Source organism: Pipistrellus hanaki (genome assembly GCF_964339955.1).
Source record: "Pipistrellus hanaki genome assembly, chromosome: 1".
Taxonomy (NCBI): Eukaryota; Metazoa; Chordata; class Mammalia; order Chiroptera; family Vespertilionidae; genus Pipistrellus; species Pipistrellus hanaki.
Window position 1 is genome coordinate 197,408,969 of NC_140503.1, and position 15,469 is coordinate 197,424,437.

At 37.4% G+C, this 15,469-nt stretch overlaps 1 protein-coding gene across 1 annotated transcript in view; it reads left to right on the forward strand.

Annotated features, from left to right (window-relative positions):
* The window catches only part of SEPSECS (Sep (O-phosphoserine) tRNA:Sec (selenocysteine) tRNA synthase), a 31,841-nt gene extending 16,664 nt beyond the window's left edge, over window positions 1-15,177 (forward strand). Inside the window, exons 9-11 of the mRNA XM_084871867.1 lie at window positions 6,648-6,741; window positions 9,585-9,675; window positions 12,079-15,177. Of these exons, the coding sequence (XP_084727993.1) occupies window positions 6,648-6,741; window positions 9,585-9,675; window positions 12,079-12,379 (486 nt within the window). The 3' untranslated portion in view covers window positions 12,380-15,177. The remainder of the gene's footprint in view (window positions 1-6,647; window positions 6,742-9,584; window positions 9,676-12,078) is intronic.
* The last annotated feature ends 292 nt before the right edge of the window (window positions 15,178-15,469 follow it).

Below are 15,469 nucleotides of genomic sequence, written 5' to 3' on the forward strand. Positions count from 1 at the left end.
CATAGAAGAAGGGAGAGGGATAGAGAGTTAGAAACATTGATGAAAGAGAAACATTGATCAGCTGCCTCCTGCACACCCCATACTGTGGATGTGCCTGCAACCAAGGCACATGCCCTTGACCAGAATCGAACCTGGGAACCTTCGGTCCGCAGGCCGATGCTCTGTCCAATGAGCCAGACTGGTTAGGGCTGTTCTTTTCTTTTGATTTAGATAGAGTAGAGTGAAATAAACAAAAAGAGAATAAGAATAGGATTATAGCTACTGGGTATTAGCGTGAGTTTAAGGGGTCCTGCTAGCTAAAGTTAGTTATTTTAACTTGAAACCTCTTTTAGGCTAAGGGAAAAGTAGGTGGATGGGGAAAGCATTTTTATGAATGTATGCTGTATTCCAGAAACTCTGCTAGGTTTATTATATTCATTATTTCATATTACTCAGAGTAAGTTTCTGAGGTAGGCATTATCCCATTTTACAAATGGAATTGAGGCTCAGAAAAGTTAAGTACTTACTCAGGGATCACATGTAAGTGCCAGAACTGCCAGTAAAACTCAGGTTAGTGTGGTGCTAATGTCTCTACTTGCTATCTGATCACTCTGCTCTCACCGCTTCCAGTGTCAGGGGAGTGCTTGCCTGCTCTGTACTAGGCACTTGAGCCATAAAAAAAACGGTGATCCTGTGACTGCCCCTTTCTTATCTAGTGGAGGTATGTAAAAATCCCAAAGGCTCTATTCTGTGTTAATTGGTTTTATTTAAAATTCTTCAATAGAGACTTAGAATACAGAGTATCTGCAGTAGTAGCCTTTTAGTATTAGAATGCTCATTTGAGAACTCTGTCACTGTAAGTGAATAAAATTGTTCTTTACAACTTCATTCAACAGGCAGGCTTTTTCATTGAAAAATGTCGATGTCCTCCATAAACCATAATTACATATATGTAGCATAAATATTGTTTTTTTTATTTATTGGATTTGTTGCAGAAGTAAGAGCCTCTGTTGTTTAAATGGACTTGCTTTTGAACTGTGAAAATTTAATCGTGATAGTTTATTGGTTCAGCTCTGGAGAAGCTGAGGCAAAGCTATTTTGTTCCAGCCGGAGCTATTTATATACCATCACCGAGAGCTCCTTTTTATATTATCGGCGTTATTGCATACTAAAAAAAGGAGTGTTAAAAGAAAACTTGGAATTTTTTTATTCTGTGCCCTTATTCACCACAATGATATTTTTAGAGGGCATTTTATCTAGTATATCTTTTCAGAAAAGGCTTTATCTTTCTCACAGTAGAAGCAGACAAGAACTCAGCTTGAAGCCATTCCTCCTCAAGCTGTCTCTTTTGAAGGGTGAAAGGATCAGAGGAAGTGGAACTATGCCTGTGAATTGAGCCTCTTTGCCCTCAGCCCCTTCTGGACCATCACAGTTGCTTCATTGACAGGAGAAATGACCAGGAATTTAACTGAAACAGCCTTCAAGAGAAGGGGTTAAATTTAAGAGACTGTTTCTTTGAATTTCTCTAAGCAAACAGATAGATCAGTCTTACAAGTTTATCCTTACCTGTTTTGCTGGAGAAGGCCATTATTCTGCTTAGCTTTCCTTTTAGAAGAGTGCTTTATTGACAGGTCAGGAGGTAATCATAGTTGCAAATATCTGCTAAATTGGACAAGTGCAGAAGAGGATGGCAGCGAATGGCTGCTCCAGGGGCTGGAATTTGTTGGTTGACACTTGGAGGACAAACTACATTATAAAAGAACATCAGACATCTAGACCAAACAATGTTCTATAGCAAAGCTGGGTTTGGAAACATTAGAAGTTCTGCAGCCCTAAACGTGGAGTCATTGAATCTCAACAGCCTGTGACCTGTTTGTGGGCCACAACAGAAGAGTTTGAAAGCTGTACTTTAGCCTGGGATGCAAAGACTGCCGAGTGTGCCTGGATCCTTTAATTTGGCCACAATCATAGAGACACATTGCATTGTACTGTTATCTTCAAATATGGACATCTTTGCATGGATATCTACCTACAGCCCATTGTCTATCCACCCTTCCATGTTATCAGTGAAAGATTAGACTATTTGTTTGTTTTCCTTTTGATGTATTACCCACCTTATGAGGCGTACTGTAGTAATATGCAAGGTTCTATTTATATCTTATGCTGAATATGAAACAGTATGTATTAAAAACATGACTACATAAGACGCTTTTCATTAAAATTTAGTGAATTATGCACAGCTTTGGGTTATGGGGAGGGATAGGCTGAATGTTGGGCTTCATGACTGCAAATCAGTTTACAAAAGGCCATAGGAAAGGTAATGCTTAATATAATTCAACTTCCCCTCCATTAACATCTTGAACTATTGTATAAAGTTTTGTATTTTTATTCTGAAAATGTAGCTGACATTAGCATTCGGGTATACAGCTCAGTTTATCTGTAGTGAAGAGTCTTTTAAAATTAAGTTAAATACAGCAAAAATGACATAGAAAATCAATAGTATTTCATTTCTTTTAAGTACAATCTCTCTCTATATATTTGCTTGGGGTGCTAATAAATTTCCCCCTTTACAGAAGTATTTTATAATAAATGTCAGTTATAGATTTAACTGTAGCAAAAAAAAAAAAAAAAAAAAAAAAGGCAAGCAGGTTCTTTAGTGCCTTTAATATATCAGGGAAAAACTGCTTAGCTAAGTATTAGTGTAGGAAATAGTGGTACAGTCTCCTAAACGATCTATTTTAAAGGTAGTGATATTAATGGGAGAACATTTAGGACCTTAATGTATGGAATATCCTAGGATTCAGTATATTGTACTTTCAGATAATTTAAGCCTATTTGCTTATTGGATTACCTCATAACCCTTTACACAGACTAGAGATACTGTAAATATTTGCAGATGGATTTGAACTTGATTCATAATTTTTTTCTCTCTGATTATTCCCATAGTAGTGATATCAGATTTAGTTACCTTAGTATTATGTTTACTGTTTAAAGATTTTTGTCCTAATGTTAGCTACAGTCAAAACTGAATTTTAGTGGTATTAGCAAGTGATTGATAGAACTAATTTAGTTAAAACTGATGTGTTAAAGTGTTTTCCCAATTGAACATTGGGAAAAATCTCCGTTTTTTAATTAACATGTATGCAGTAATAAGTTTAAAAGCACCACTAGGGGTGTTACTAAGGAAACATTTCCTCTCTTTTTAGAAGTAGCTAACTACAAATTAAGTTGATTCTTGAACAATATGGGGATTAAGGGTGCCAACACCCTATGCAATCAAAAACCTATGTATAACTTTTGATTCCCCTAAAATTTAACTACAGTGGGCCGTTGGTATCTGTGGGTGACTGGGTCTTTGGTGATTGGTTCTAGGACCCCTCCCCTCATATCAAAATCAGCAGATGCCCACATCCCTACCTATATATATGGACATAGAGCATTGTATACAGTAGGCCCTCCATATCCACAGATTTCGAACCATGGATTGAAATACTTTTTTTGGCTTGTAGTTGGTTTAATTGTGAATGTGAACTTGTGATACAGAGGGCCGACTGTATTTATTGAAAACAATTTGCATGTAAGTGGCTTTGTAGAGTTCAAATCTGTGTTGTTCAAGGGTCAGCTGTGCTCTATAAGTGTGACCACATTGGTGATTATTGTGGCAGCCATAGTAGGTAGAATAATATTTTAAATTGGTGTTCAATTCTAAAATGTGTTTGTTTTTTGTTTCTATTGGGGGTGCAAAATGTGGGAGTCTGTGAAGGTGTTTCTGGACTTTCAGGCTTATTTCTGCTGAGAGTTTGATTTATAAGACAATAAGAGAGACAGGTGCAGATTAAGACTTAGGCGTATAAGAGAGATGAAAAAAATCAATAACTAAATTAAAATGTGACTTTTTAAAAAACTGGTGCTGAAAGATTGTGAATAGTTTCTGTTGTTGGAAAATTCTTAACTCCTTCTATTTTATTGTTTCACCTTCTGAAGTGAATATTGAAACTAGTTTAAGAAGGAGGGGTCAGAAATTTTTATATGTCTAAGAAAAGATAGCTACCGTAAGTGTGGTGATGGCTAAGGGGAGGGGTCTGGCGAGGGTTGGGAGGAAGTTGGTGAAAGGGGGAGGGAATGAAAACATCTGTATCAGGGTCAACAATAAAAAGTAAAAAAAAAAAAAAAGATACCTACCACAACTTTTTTTTTCTGTTTCTGGTGATAACTTTTGTCTCCTTAAATATTTCTGTACATGCTCAATAGATATGACAAATGTGGATGTTAACTTTTTAAATATAAAGAAGTCAATTTCTTTTCGTGATCTAAGATTTCATATTTCTTACATGCTGAGATTAATCTTATACCCTAAAAATTCAAGAACAACAATTAGCTAAAAAAAAATTGCAGGTTAGAATATAAAACTGTGTCAATTTTGTTTTGTGGTCTTTAGTAGATTCATTAATCCTATATAATAAAGAGGTGATATGCAAATTGACTGCCATACCATCGCCCAAGATGGCTACCCCCATGTGGTTATAAGATGGCCACCCCCATGTGGTCACAAGATGGTCACCACAAGATGGCTGGCAAGGGATGGCAGTTGGGGGCAAACAGGCCAGCAGGGGAGGGCAGTTAGGGGTGATTGGGCTGGCAGGGGAGGGCAGTTGGGGGGACTGGGCATTCAGGGGAGGGCAGTTAAGGATGACCAGGCTAGCAGGGGAATGATTAGGGGACAATCAGGCTGGCAGGTTGATGCTCTATTTAGTGGTTAGGGGCAATCAGGCAGGCAAGCAGGTGAGCGGTTGGTAATCAACAGTTCCAGATTGTGAGAGGGATGTCTGACTGCCAGTTCTTCAGGGATCAGGCCTAAACTGGCAGTTGGATATCCCCCGAGGGGTCCAAGATCGGAGAAGGTGCAAGCTGGGCTGAGGAACATCCTCCCCGCACCCCTCCACACGAATTTTGTGCACCGAGCTCCTAGTAATTTATAGACTTGGTAGAAATTTTTCTCTTCTCTTAATCTTTACCTAACCAAGGATAGAGTTAGTTGTCTATGTGGTTTAAACATAAGAAAAGTTATTCTGAGTCTCGGTGTGGGATCAGGCTCTGCAACCCTTACAGAAAATGGAAGCAGCTTTTGTGACCTTTGAAATTAGAGAAGTATCATTTCCTGCCATTTCCACATCAGGGTACTCTGCTGGCCTGGGGTTCTTAGTTGTATCTTTAGACCTTATAGGTTTTGACTTTGGCTGGAGGAGGTCAGTGCAAATGGGTTGTTCAGGAGCAGACTTTTGTGGACAGATTTTCATTTCAAGACTTTGGAAAGGGCTTACTAGGAGAAAAAAGTATAATTTTAGGTCAAACAGTTGCCAATTTAATATTTATATGTAACTTGGTTGAACTCCCACTTCTTACATGTGCACATGAAATTTTGTACTTATAAAATATTTTTACTTTATTTTCTACTATTACCGTGTTTCCCCGAAAATAAGACCTAGCGCATAGAAAAATAAAACATCCCCTGAAAATAAGATCTTGTGCATCTTTAGGAGCAAAAATTAATGTAAGACACTGTCTTATTTTCAGGGAAACAGTAGCTATGCATTGTTCTCTAGAGTAGGATCATGAATATAATATTTAGTTTTTAGTTGCTCTATTTTTAAATTGAGTTTAGAGAATTGTTAATATTAAGTTCATATGATTTAAAAGAAATGCATTTTAAAACTACCTCTTCTAAGTTACTTACATTCTAAAAGCTTGGCACATTTTTCTTGGTGTTGAGGAAATAGTGGTGAAGAAGTCAGAGTCCTTTCTTTCAAGGAGTTTTTTTATTCTAGTAAATTGTCATAAGCAGTATTTGTTTAAGCAAATACATGAGATAATTTCAGATTGTGATAAATAATGGTGTTGGAATGAGATTGAGCATTGAGAATGGACAGAGTTGTTGAGCAACTTTTATGGGGAAGTAATAAAAGAAGGTCTCCTTAGTCTGTGTCTAAAGGGACCACTCATGGAATGACTGGAGAAGAGCTTCTGAGTCCAGGGGAAGCAGGCATGAAGGTGTGACACTAGAATGAGCTTGGCATGTTCAGCTGTTGGAAAGGAGGCTGATGTGGCTGGCACAGTAGTAAGTGGCACAGTAGTAAGTTGCTGAGTTGTGCTTGTGGGCCGAGCCAGATCGTTCAGGGCCTTCTGGGTGAAGAGTTTGTATTTTTATACTTCCAGGAGGTAGTCATTGGGAGGAACATGGTCTGAGTTATGCTTCTGAAAGACCATTCTGTGTGTAGAACAGATTGTCCAGGGGCTGGAAAGGCTGCAGGGAAATCATTTAGAATGTACCGTTGTGGTCCAGGGCAGAGATCGACAGCTACTTGGACTAGAGCAGAAGCCCTGGAGGTTCTGAAAAGAGGATGAAATTGTGACGGATACATGATAGCCCCAAAGCAGGAAATGTGCTGGTTCATCGTCTTCTTTACCTAAATCCTGTGGTTTCTGATAATTGTGGCAGCTTTGAATTTCACTATAATGCAGCAAAGTGAAGAATTGCTCCTAGGGCACATGAATGAGTTTAATTTAATTTATATCACAAACTTGACACCAGTCAGATTTTGTCTTATTAAATTTGGCAAGTTTCAATACATACTTATTTGATTTTCAACTGTAACATTTTCTTATTGCAGGAAATGTTTTCATATTTGTCCATCCAACTAAAGAAGCTGGCAGAAGCCTACGATGAAAGACTGTTGCATACACCTCACAATCCCATATCTTTAGGTAATTTTCTTCCTTTAAAAGGAAAATCAGCACTTCTGAACCATCCCCAGCAGGAAACTGGTATTTCTCAAATGAGTATGAATTCCTTCTGGTTCCAATGATATTTCTAAATTTATTACAGTATTAATTTGTAAATTGAAAAGGTTTAGTTAGCCTTTGGAAATGCTTTAATGTGTTTCTAAGATTTAAAAAAAACTATATTCTGAAAGAATCCAAGTCAATATTAAGAATTATGGCTAATAGAAAGGAATACTTTAATTCCTGCTTCTAATGAAAATCATTTGGCCGCTGGTAAGGACTCGATATAAATATTAAAAAATATTTGTCAGTTAACAAACACCATAATATTAGAAGTTAAAGCTATTCTTACATTGTTTTATTGCTATTATTGTTTGTTTTCTAGAGCATCTCTGTGTTAGAGAATTCTGCATTTATGATAATTTCCTTTGTATAAGGGCTATGATTTTTGTCATAGACAAGAACTGCTGAACGGCATAATATAAATGTTGACTTTTATGCATTTAAGTTAACTTTTAAGCTTCATTATATTCCTTTTACTTTGTGAATATGTGCAGTGTAATATGCTTCATATTTCAGGCATATCTGAGGAAAGTTAGTAAATAGTCATTTGTAACTTAAACATTTTTCAGGAGTGGCTTCCATGGAGAACTATTTGGCCCAGCCAGTCCTTTGCAGGTTTATAATTTATGTAGATGCTATAAAAGGTGATGTGGTATAATTTGAATCCCAATTCTGCCTTGTACTAGCCCCTAACTTGCTTTCCCCATCTATAAAATAGAGATAATAATCCTCACATGCAGAATTATTAATGAACTAGAGGCCATTACACGATATTTGTGCAATAATAGGCCTTCCTTCCCCTGGCTTTGCTCCAGCCACCCAGGAGCCTGAAAGTTCTTGCTCCCGGCCAGAGCACTGCTTCTGTAGCTCCCTCTATCTCCCCCTCTCTCCATCATAGCAGGCATTCCGCCCCTTCAGCTGCTCCATGTCTGCATATGCAAATTAACCTACCATCTTTGTTGGGTTAATTTGCATACTCACTTCTGATTGGCTGTGAGTGTAGTGGAGGTACAGTCAGTTTACATGTCTGTCTATTATTAGGTAAGACTAGAGGCCTGGTGCACAAAATTCATGCACAGGGGTGTGTGTCCCTCAGCCCAGCCTGCACCCGCTCCAATCTGGGGCCCCTAGAGGGATGTCCGACCACCTGTTTAGTCTCGATCCTACCGGGATTGGGCCTAAAAGGGCAGTCAGACATCCCTCTCACAATCCAGGACTGCTGGCTCCCAACTGCTTGCCTGCCTACTTTCCTGATTACCCCAAACTGCTTCTGCCTGCTAGCCTGATCACCCCCTAACCACTTCCCTGCCAGCCCTATCTGGTTTGGACAGCCCTATCTGGTTTGACTAAGAGGATGGAGCATTGGCCTGCAGACTCAAGGGTTCCAGGTTCGATTATGGTTAAGGGCATGTACCTTGTTTGGGGACACATACCCAGTGGGGAGTGTGCAGGAGGCAGCTAATCGATGTTAATCTCTCTCATAGATGTTTCTATACTCTCTATCCTTTTCCCTTCCTCTCTGTAAAAAATCAATAAAATTTATTTTTTTAAAAGAAACATTTAAGCTTCCTCCATATATGCCTGGCTGGTGTGACTCAGTGGTTGAGATCCTCAGTGGAGAGGATTGTGCCATGAGGGTGTGCGCCCCTGCCAGGCTGAGACTCCAGCCCAGGCTGCCACTGCTGGGAGGGAATCTGCCCATGGGGAGTGAATTTGTTTTTGTTTTTTATAAAGGGTCAGGAGGGCCTCTGGGCAACATTCTACCAGGCTGCTTACTCTGCAGGCTCTCAGTGGCAGCCCTCCCTGAGACTGGGGGACTCCAACAGGGCTGAGAGGACTGGGCACTGCCATTTTGTGGCTATGGGTGCCACCATTTTTGTCATAGAGTGATGGTTAATTTGCATATTACTCTTTTATTAGATAATATAGTTAAGATTATGTTTGTAAACTACCTAGTATGGTTAAGTCCGTCCTTAGGAAATGGTACCTAGTTATCAGTGATTGGTGGTATGCATAGAGTTTACTCACCTAATCTTAGAAAGATAATTTTCATTTTTATATGTAGAAGTTGATCTTATTTAGTGTTTTATGTTTGCTGAAATATATCCCATTTTCTCATTTTACAAGTTCTTAAAATATGGTTGAATTTGACTAAACTGCCATATTGATCATATCATAGTTTCATCTGTTTAATTGGAAAATTCACTCTTTAGAGAGGTAATATGGAAATTCTGTCTGATTCTTAGTACATTAATTTATATTAATGTATTTTTGTCTGATATGCAAGAGAAACCTTACTATAATTTATTAAGTGCATGCCAATCATGCCACTTGACAACGAATACAAAGTAATGTCTCTGTGAAGTAAACTAGTTACAAAGAGACCAATACTGAGTGATTTCATTTATATGAGTTACTCAGAGCAGTTAAAATCATAGAGACAGGAAGTATAATGGTGGTTGCAGCAGCTCAGGGAAGGGAGAATTGGGAGTTATTTTGTAATAGGTATACCATTTCAGTCTTACAAAGTGATAAGAATTGTAGGGATGGATGAATGGGTGGTGGTTGCACAACAATACGAATGTATTTAACAATACTGAACATACCCTAAAAATGCTAAGATGGTGAATTTCATATTATGTGTATTTTAACACACACAAAAGTAATGTTTTCATTATTAAGTGTTGTTTTTTGAGTGATTTTTTTTTTTTTTTTTTTTGCTCGTGAATCAAGGCTCACTGGGGTGCTTTTTTCTTTTTCAGCTGTGACACTTAAGACACTGGATGAACATCGTGACAAAGCTGTCACTCAACTTGGCTCAATGCTTTTTACCAGACAGGTTTCTGGAGCCAGGTAATTATATTTAAAAGCTTGGATTGATTTGGCTTTTTAAAGTCATTTGGCTAATAAAGTATCTTTCTTTAACAATAGTCCTCCAAGAATATGCTGAACTACTCCTAAGAATTCATTGTGGAATAAATATTGAGGTCGAGAATCTATAAGTCTATTATATACCCACCTGTGGACTGCCTACACTTCAAATAGACACAGAAATATATGAATCTCGTTTATTTTAATAGACATACAGAAAAAAAAGTTCATTACCTCTTTATGTTTGTGTTTATTTTCTTTTGTTAGATAATTTTCAGTGATGTCACTTAATGGTGTTATAAATGTCATCTTCATTACTAAATTTAAGTGAAAGTGTTTTTAAAGAAAAGCCCATTCCTAAACTAAAATGGTTATGCAGTTCTTGCCTAAGTACTCTCTTTGAAAAATGTACATTTTGCTCCTTTATGTACCTGGTTTAAAAATTAATTTCATTTTTAATTTGATGATGTCAAAGAAGAATGACTTGAAAAGAAATACCTTGGTTTAAGTATTCCTGTTTACATTATTCTATTACTTTCCTCTGACTATCAGAGGTTAGAGATTTCATATCAAAGGACAACTTTTAAAAGAAAAAAATCTTAGATGAATTCAGCTTTTACCATGATATAACACAACATAGTTAGATACTTCTGAAATCGTTTTCTTAGCTTTGCTTTTAGTGTTGCCATGATTGTTTAAGTTTATCTTTAAAAAAAATACATTTTACTGATTTTCCACAGAGAGGAAGGGAGAGGGATAGAGAGCTAGAAATGTTGATGAGAGAGAAACATCGACCAGTTGCCTCCTGCACACCCTGTACCTGGGATGTGCCTGCAACCAATGTACATGCCCTTGACCGGAATCGAACCTGGGACCTTTCAGTCTACAGACTGATGCTCTATCCACTGAGCTAAACTGGTTTCAGCTGTTTAAGTTAATCTTAATTGACTTCTTTGAGAAATAAAGGACTGTTAGAAATCTGCTTATATCAAGTGTGCCAATGAAATCAAGCTTAAAAAAATGCGTGTGCCATTACTGATTGCTGACCACTGCCCCACTGTAAGCAGTTGCATAATTTCTTTTGGATCCTTGCTTTAAAATACTTTTTGCATAGCACTGATCAGATAGGTGTAATTTTAGTTTGTTGATTATTTGAGGTGACAGATGGCTGTTAATCAAAGTGATTTTGACAAACTAGTTCCACCATTCCGTTAAAGTTCTTATATGTGAAATCAGATTCCATATTTGCTACAAAAACAATTTTAACTCTTTGAAGAAGATGTACAGGTGTCTGCAATTCCTAGAGCTTCTACCTCTTTAATAAGAGATAAGTAAATACCCTGTTTCCCCGAAAATAAGACAGTGTCTTATATGAATTTTTGCTCCCAAAGATGCGCTAGGTCTTATTTTCAGGGGATGTCTTATTTTTCCATGAAGAAGAATACGGTACACATTTATTGTTAAATGAAAATAAAGGAAATTTATTACCTGTATACGGTAATAACAAACCAGACAAACTGTGAATCCTACAGTATCAATAATTTAGCCAAAACCGGTTTGGCTCAGTGGTAGAGCATCGGTCTGTGGACTGAAAGGTCCCAGGTTCGATTCCGGTCAAGGGCATGTACCTTGGTTGCGGGCACATTCCCAGTAGGGGGTGTGCAAGAGGCAGCTGGTCGATGTTTCTCTCTCATTGACATTTCTAGCTCTCTATCTCTCTCCCTTCCTCTCTGTAAAATATCAATAAAATATATTAAAAAAAAAAGAATTTACTCATTTATTCAATGACAATCATGTCATCATCTTTTGGAACATCATCATAACAATCCAATTCCTGAATTTTTTGGTGAATTTCTTGTGACTCCATTTCTTTCAGAATCAGTGGACCAAATCTCTCATGTTTAGCAATAGCACTGTCTTTAAATGAGTACTTCTTGTCAAGGTAGCCTGCTCACAGTGCATTTGCAATGCAACTGTCAGTGATTTTCTCCCATGAATTCTTCACCCAAGTCACAACTCTTGCAGTTTAGGTTTCACAAAGTTTCTGAGACAGAGCCTGGGGGGGGGGGGGGAGGGGGGGCTTATTTTCGGGGGGATGCCTTATATTTCACTCAGAAGGAAACCTGTAAGTAGGTCTTATTTTCGGAGGATGTCTTATTTTCGGGGAAACATGGTAGTAATCTTTTTTCCATGTAAAATTGAGTGTGTTGTATACTATTTAGCTTAAGGCTGACAGTCTTTCTTCATAGACCATGATTTATGGCTGTTTATAAATTTCTAAAGAAGTAGATGTAAGGCTTAGAAACATAGCTATCTTTTGTTTGTGGGTGATACTCTTAATATCACCAGACATATCAAATTGGTAATTTTGTTTTTTCATTTTAGAGTTGTGCCTCTTGGGGCTGTGCAAACTGTGAGTGGTTACACTTTCCAAGGCTTCATGTCACATACAAATGATTACCCTTGTGCCTACCTCAATGCTGCCTCAGCCATTGGAATGAAGACACAGGATGTGGACTTGTTTATAAAGAGACTGGACAAGTGTTTCAAGATAGTAAGAAAAGAACAAAATAGAGAGAGTGATGGATCTGGAGTTGACAATGACAAAACTGAAGATGCGGTTACTGAAGAAATGGGCTTAAAACTAGAGAATGTATTTCTTGACAAGTTCGAGGATTCTTCATGACATGTGAAGGGTTTATTTTTGATAATTTGAAAGAAATGATGAGGTGACAATATAAGCAAGCAGTTTAAAAACAAGTCTTGAAATTTTTGAATTGAGAATGTCTTGGAGAATGTATGGTCAAAGAATAGAATATGGTCTGATTTAGCCATTTACGATTGTTATACGTTTTATTCTTATATAGCCTCAAGCATTATGATCCTTAATGGATTATAGTACACAATTAGCATTTTTTCTAATTGTGAAAGTATTTGTCAACTAAGCATTATGATTCAGATAATTCTTGCTAATATAAGAGCAGTAAATTACCACAATACTTTTTGAAATGTGTAGACTGTTTTTTCCTAACCATTCTCTACCGATCACAAATTACTTTTGTTTCTAATCACATAGAATTTAGAAAGATCTCTAATGCTACTAATTTCTAGATGTTTGTGGATATGTGCAAGCCACAGTATGCCTGTAAAATGGATACTTCCCAGAGAAGCATAGTCAAGGGGTAAGCTTTAATTTTCTCTCAACAGCATTGGTTCTCAACTTGGGATAAGTTGCTTATTTCTAAGCAAATATCTGGGATATTTTGGTTATTATGATTGGTGGGATGCTGTTGACATCTAACATCCTATAGTAGACAACTTTCAAAAACAAAGAATTATCCAATTCCTATTCTCAGTAATGCTGAGATTGAGAAACACTGCTCTAAAGTAAACTAATTCCTCAAGGGAAGAGTTTTCCATAGAAACTTTAATTACTCAGTAGTGCTTCAAAGAAGATAGCTCTACAGTGTTATTTGTCTATATGGTATAGACTCTTGGGTAGTAACCAGCGTTACCCGTTCTAAATATGTAACTATAAATGGTTTTATATGGCACTTGTGCACCTTTCCATTTAGTTAAATGAAAACTTAATTCCACTGTTTTTGCTTTAAGCAGCCTTCGGGTTTTGGTTAGTGTGCCCAGGTGTTGTGCACGGCCATTAGAAAGAGTGGTTAACCATGGGTATTTCTGAACATATATTGCTAGGGAAGTGAAATGATGTAGTATGATAAACAGGTGTATCCTCCCTTCCCTGCCCACATGTTCACTTTCTGAGTCTGAAATTCCACACCTATTGGCTGTAACAATTATTAGTGTCATTTAAGAAATAGACTGATGTCTCATAGTTAGAGGAATTAGTGAAGCTTCTGAAAATACACCAAATGGTGAAGCTGTTTCTCAAGACCCACTTTGTGGAGTGTTGTTCCTAAGAGGTGCTCATGGGGATAAAAGATCTTGTGGACAAATAATTTGGGGACTTTGCAGACGGGCTTATTGGCATATTAAAGGTTCTGAGAATTCCTTTGAAACCACTTGAATGTATCCTTATCTGAAGACTTATTGACATCCACTGAACATACTTTTGAAAACACTGCAGTAGAGAGTCTGCCTTGATTTCTGGGTGGTTTTTCTCTCTCTTGATTTGGCAATGTGCACTACTAGACATGAGCTTAGATAGATCCACTCTCATTAAAGTATAAGTTTGGGTACTTTAGACACTGGCTTGACAACCTTGGAAGTCAAGACTATTGAAATAAAGTACTTAATTATAAATGTCATAAAGTACTTAATTATAAATGTCATATATCTCGAGTTCAAATATTGTAAAGATCTGTTTTTTAAAAATAGCTTTAACAACTTATTTTAAAGGAGTAAATCCTGGATTAAAAAGTTGTGTAATGTTTTCTATGTTAATTTGGGACTGAACTGTAGAACCGTAAGCTGAAGTGTCTGCACAGAACCTCTGGAGTCTGCGAGAAGGAATGAAGTGATGTTGCTGGTGTAAATGTTGGCAGTGCACTTGTCTCTGCGTAAGCCAGAACTGCTTTACAGCGATCTGTATTGTCGTCTAAGAGAGGCCAGAGCAGATAAACTAGTAAATATTGTTTCTTCTGCAGTGTATCAGCAGCTCTTGGGCTTCAGTTGCTGAAAAGATAATCATTCTAATTGAAGATAAATTACATGAGCCCACATGTGAATGGTAGATATGTTATAACATTTCATTCCTGGTGCATAAAATCAGTTACAGTGTTTATTATGAGCACTTTCTTTTCAGAGGTTTTGGAATTCTAGTTCTATTCCTGCTGGTTTAAATTTGACCTTGAGATCATAGAATTCCTAAGAGTTTTTGAAGGGCTGTTGTAGGTTCTGTATATACAGGCTTTCCTTTATCCTACCCCAATGTTGTTTTCCTAGCTCTCTTCCATTTCCACGTGTAAGTGTAAGAAAGTATATACAAACAGTTGTTCATTTTAAATTGCTAGTACTAATTGGTAACCCTCCTAATTGGCCTTAGTTGTCCTGAAACTGTGGCAGGGGCCAAGGATGATGCCTTTCTGTCATTGACTAAGGTGTCCTGTCTGTTTTTGTGACCCAACTGCTCTTCCTCAGGCTGTCAGGTAGAGTTTTGGAGTTGGGTTTTTAAAGTCACTGTGCTGTGGTAGTCTGCCCAGAAAAGAAAATTGAATAACAGAAAATATTCTTTAGGTCACTACACAATGTGTTCCTTATACACATAGAAGGGAAAGGTATTTTAAATCCAACTCTCAATTTGGCTCTTATGTTCTCAGCTGATGAATTCTCGCTCTATCAGGGAATGACATGTGATACCAGCCTTAGGAACTCAGTGTTTAGCTATAAATCTTTCTAGTTAGCTTTGTATATTAGATGAATGAAGCTATAGAATGTGAATTATTGAATACAGTTTTGTTCAACCAATAGGCACTTGATATACGGAATGGTAAATTAAACTAAGTTTTTTTCAGTATTTTCCCCAGCATTTAACACTACTGTGGTTCTGTTTTTCTCTTTCTTTCTTTCTTTCTTTCTTTCTTTCTTTCTTTCTTTCTTTCTTTCTTTCCTTCCTTCCTTCCTTCCTTCCTTCCTTCCTTCCTTCCTTCCTTCCTTCCTTCCTTCCTTCCTTCCTTCCTTCCTTCCTTCCTTCCTTCCTTCCTTCCTTCCTTCCTTCCTTCCTTCCTTCCTTCCTTCCTTCCTTCCTCTTTTCTTAAATGGTCCTAATGGTTATTAAATTATAGCAGTGGTGAGATCCAATCCAGAG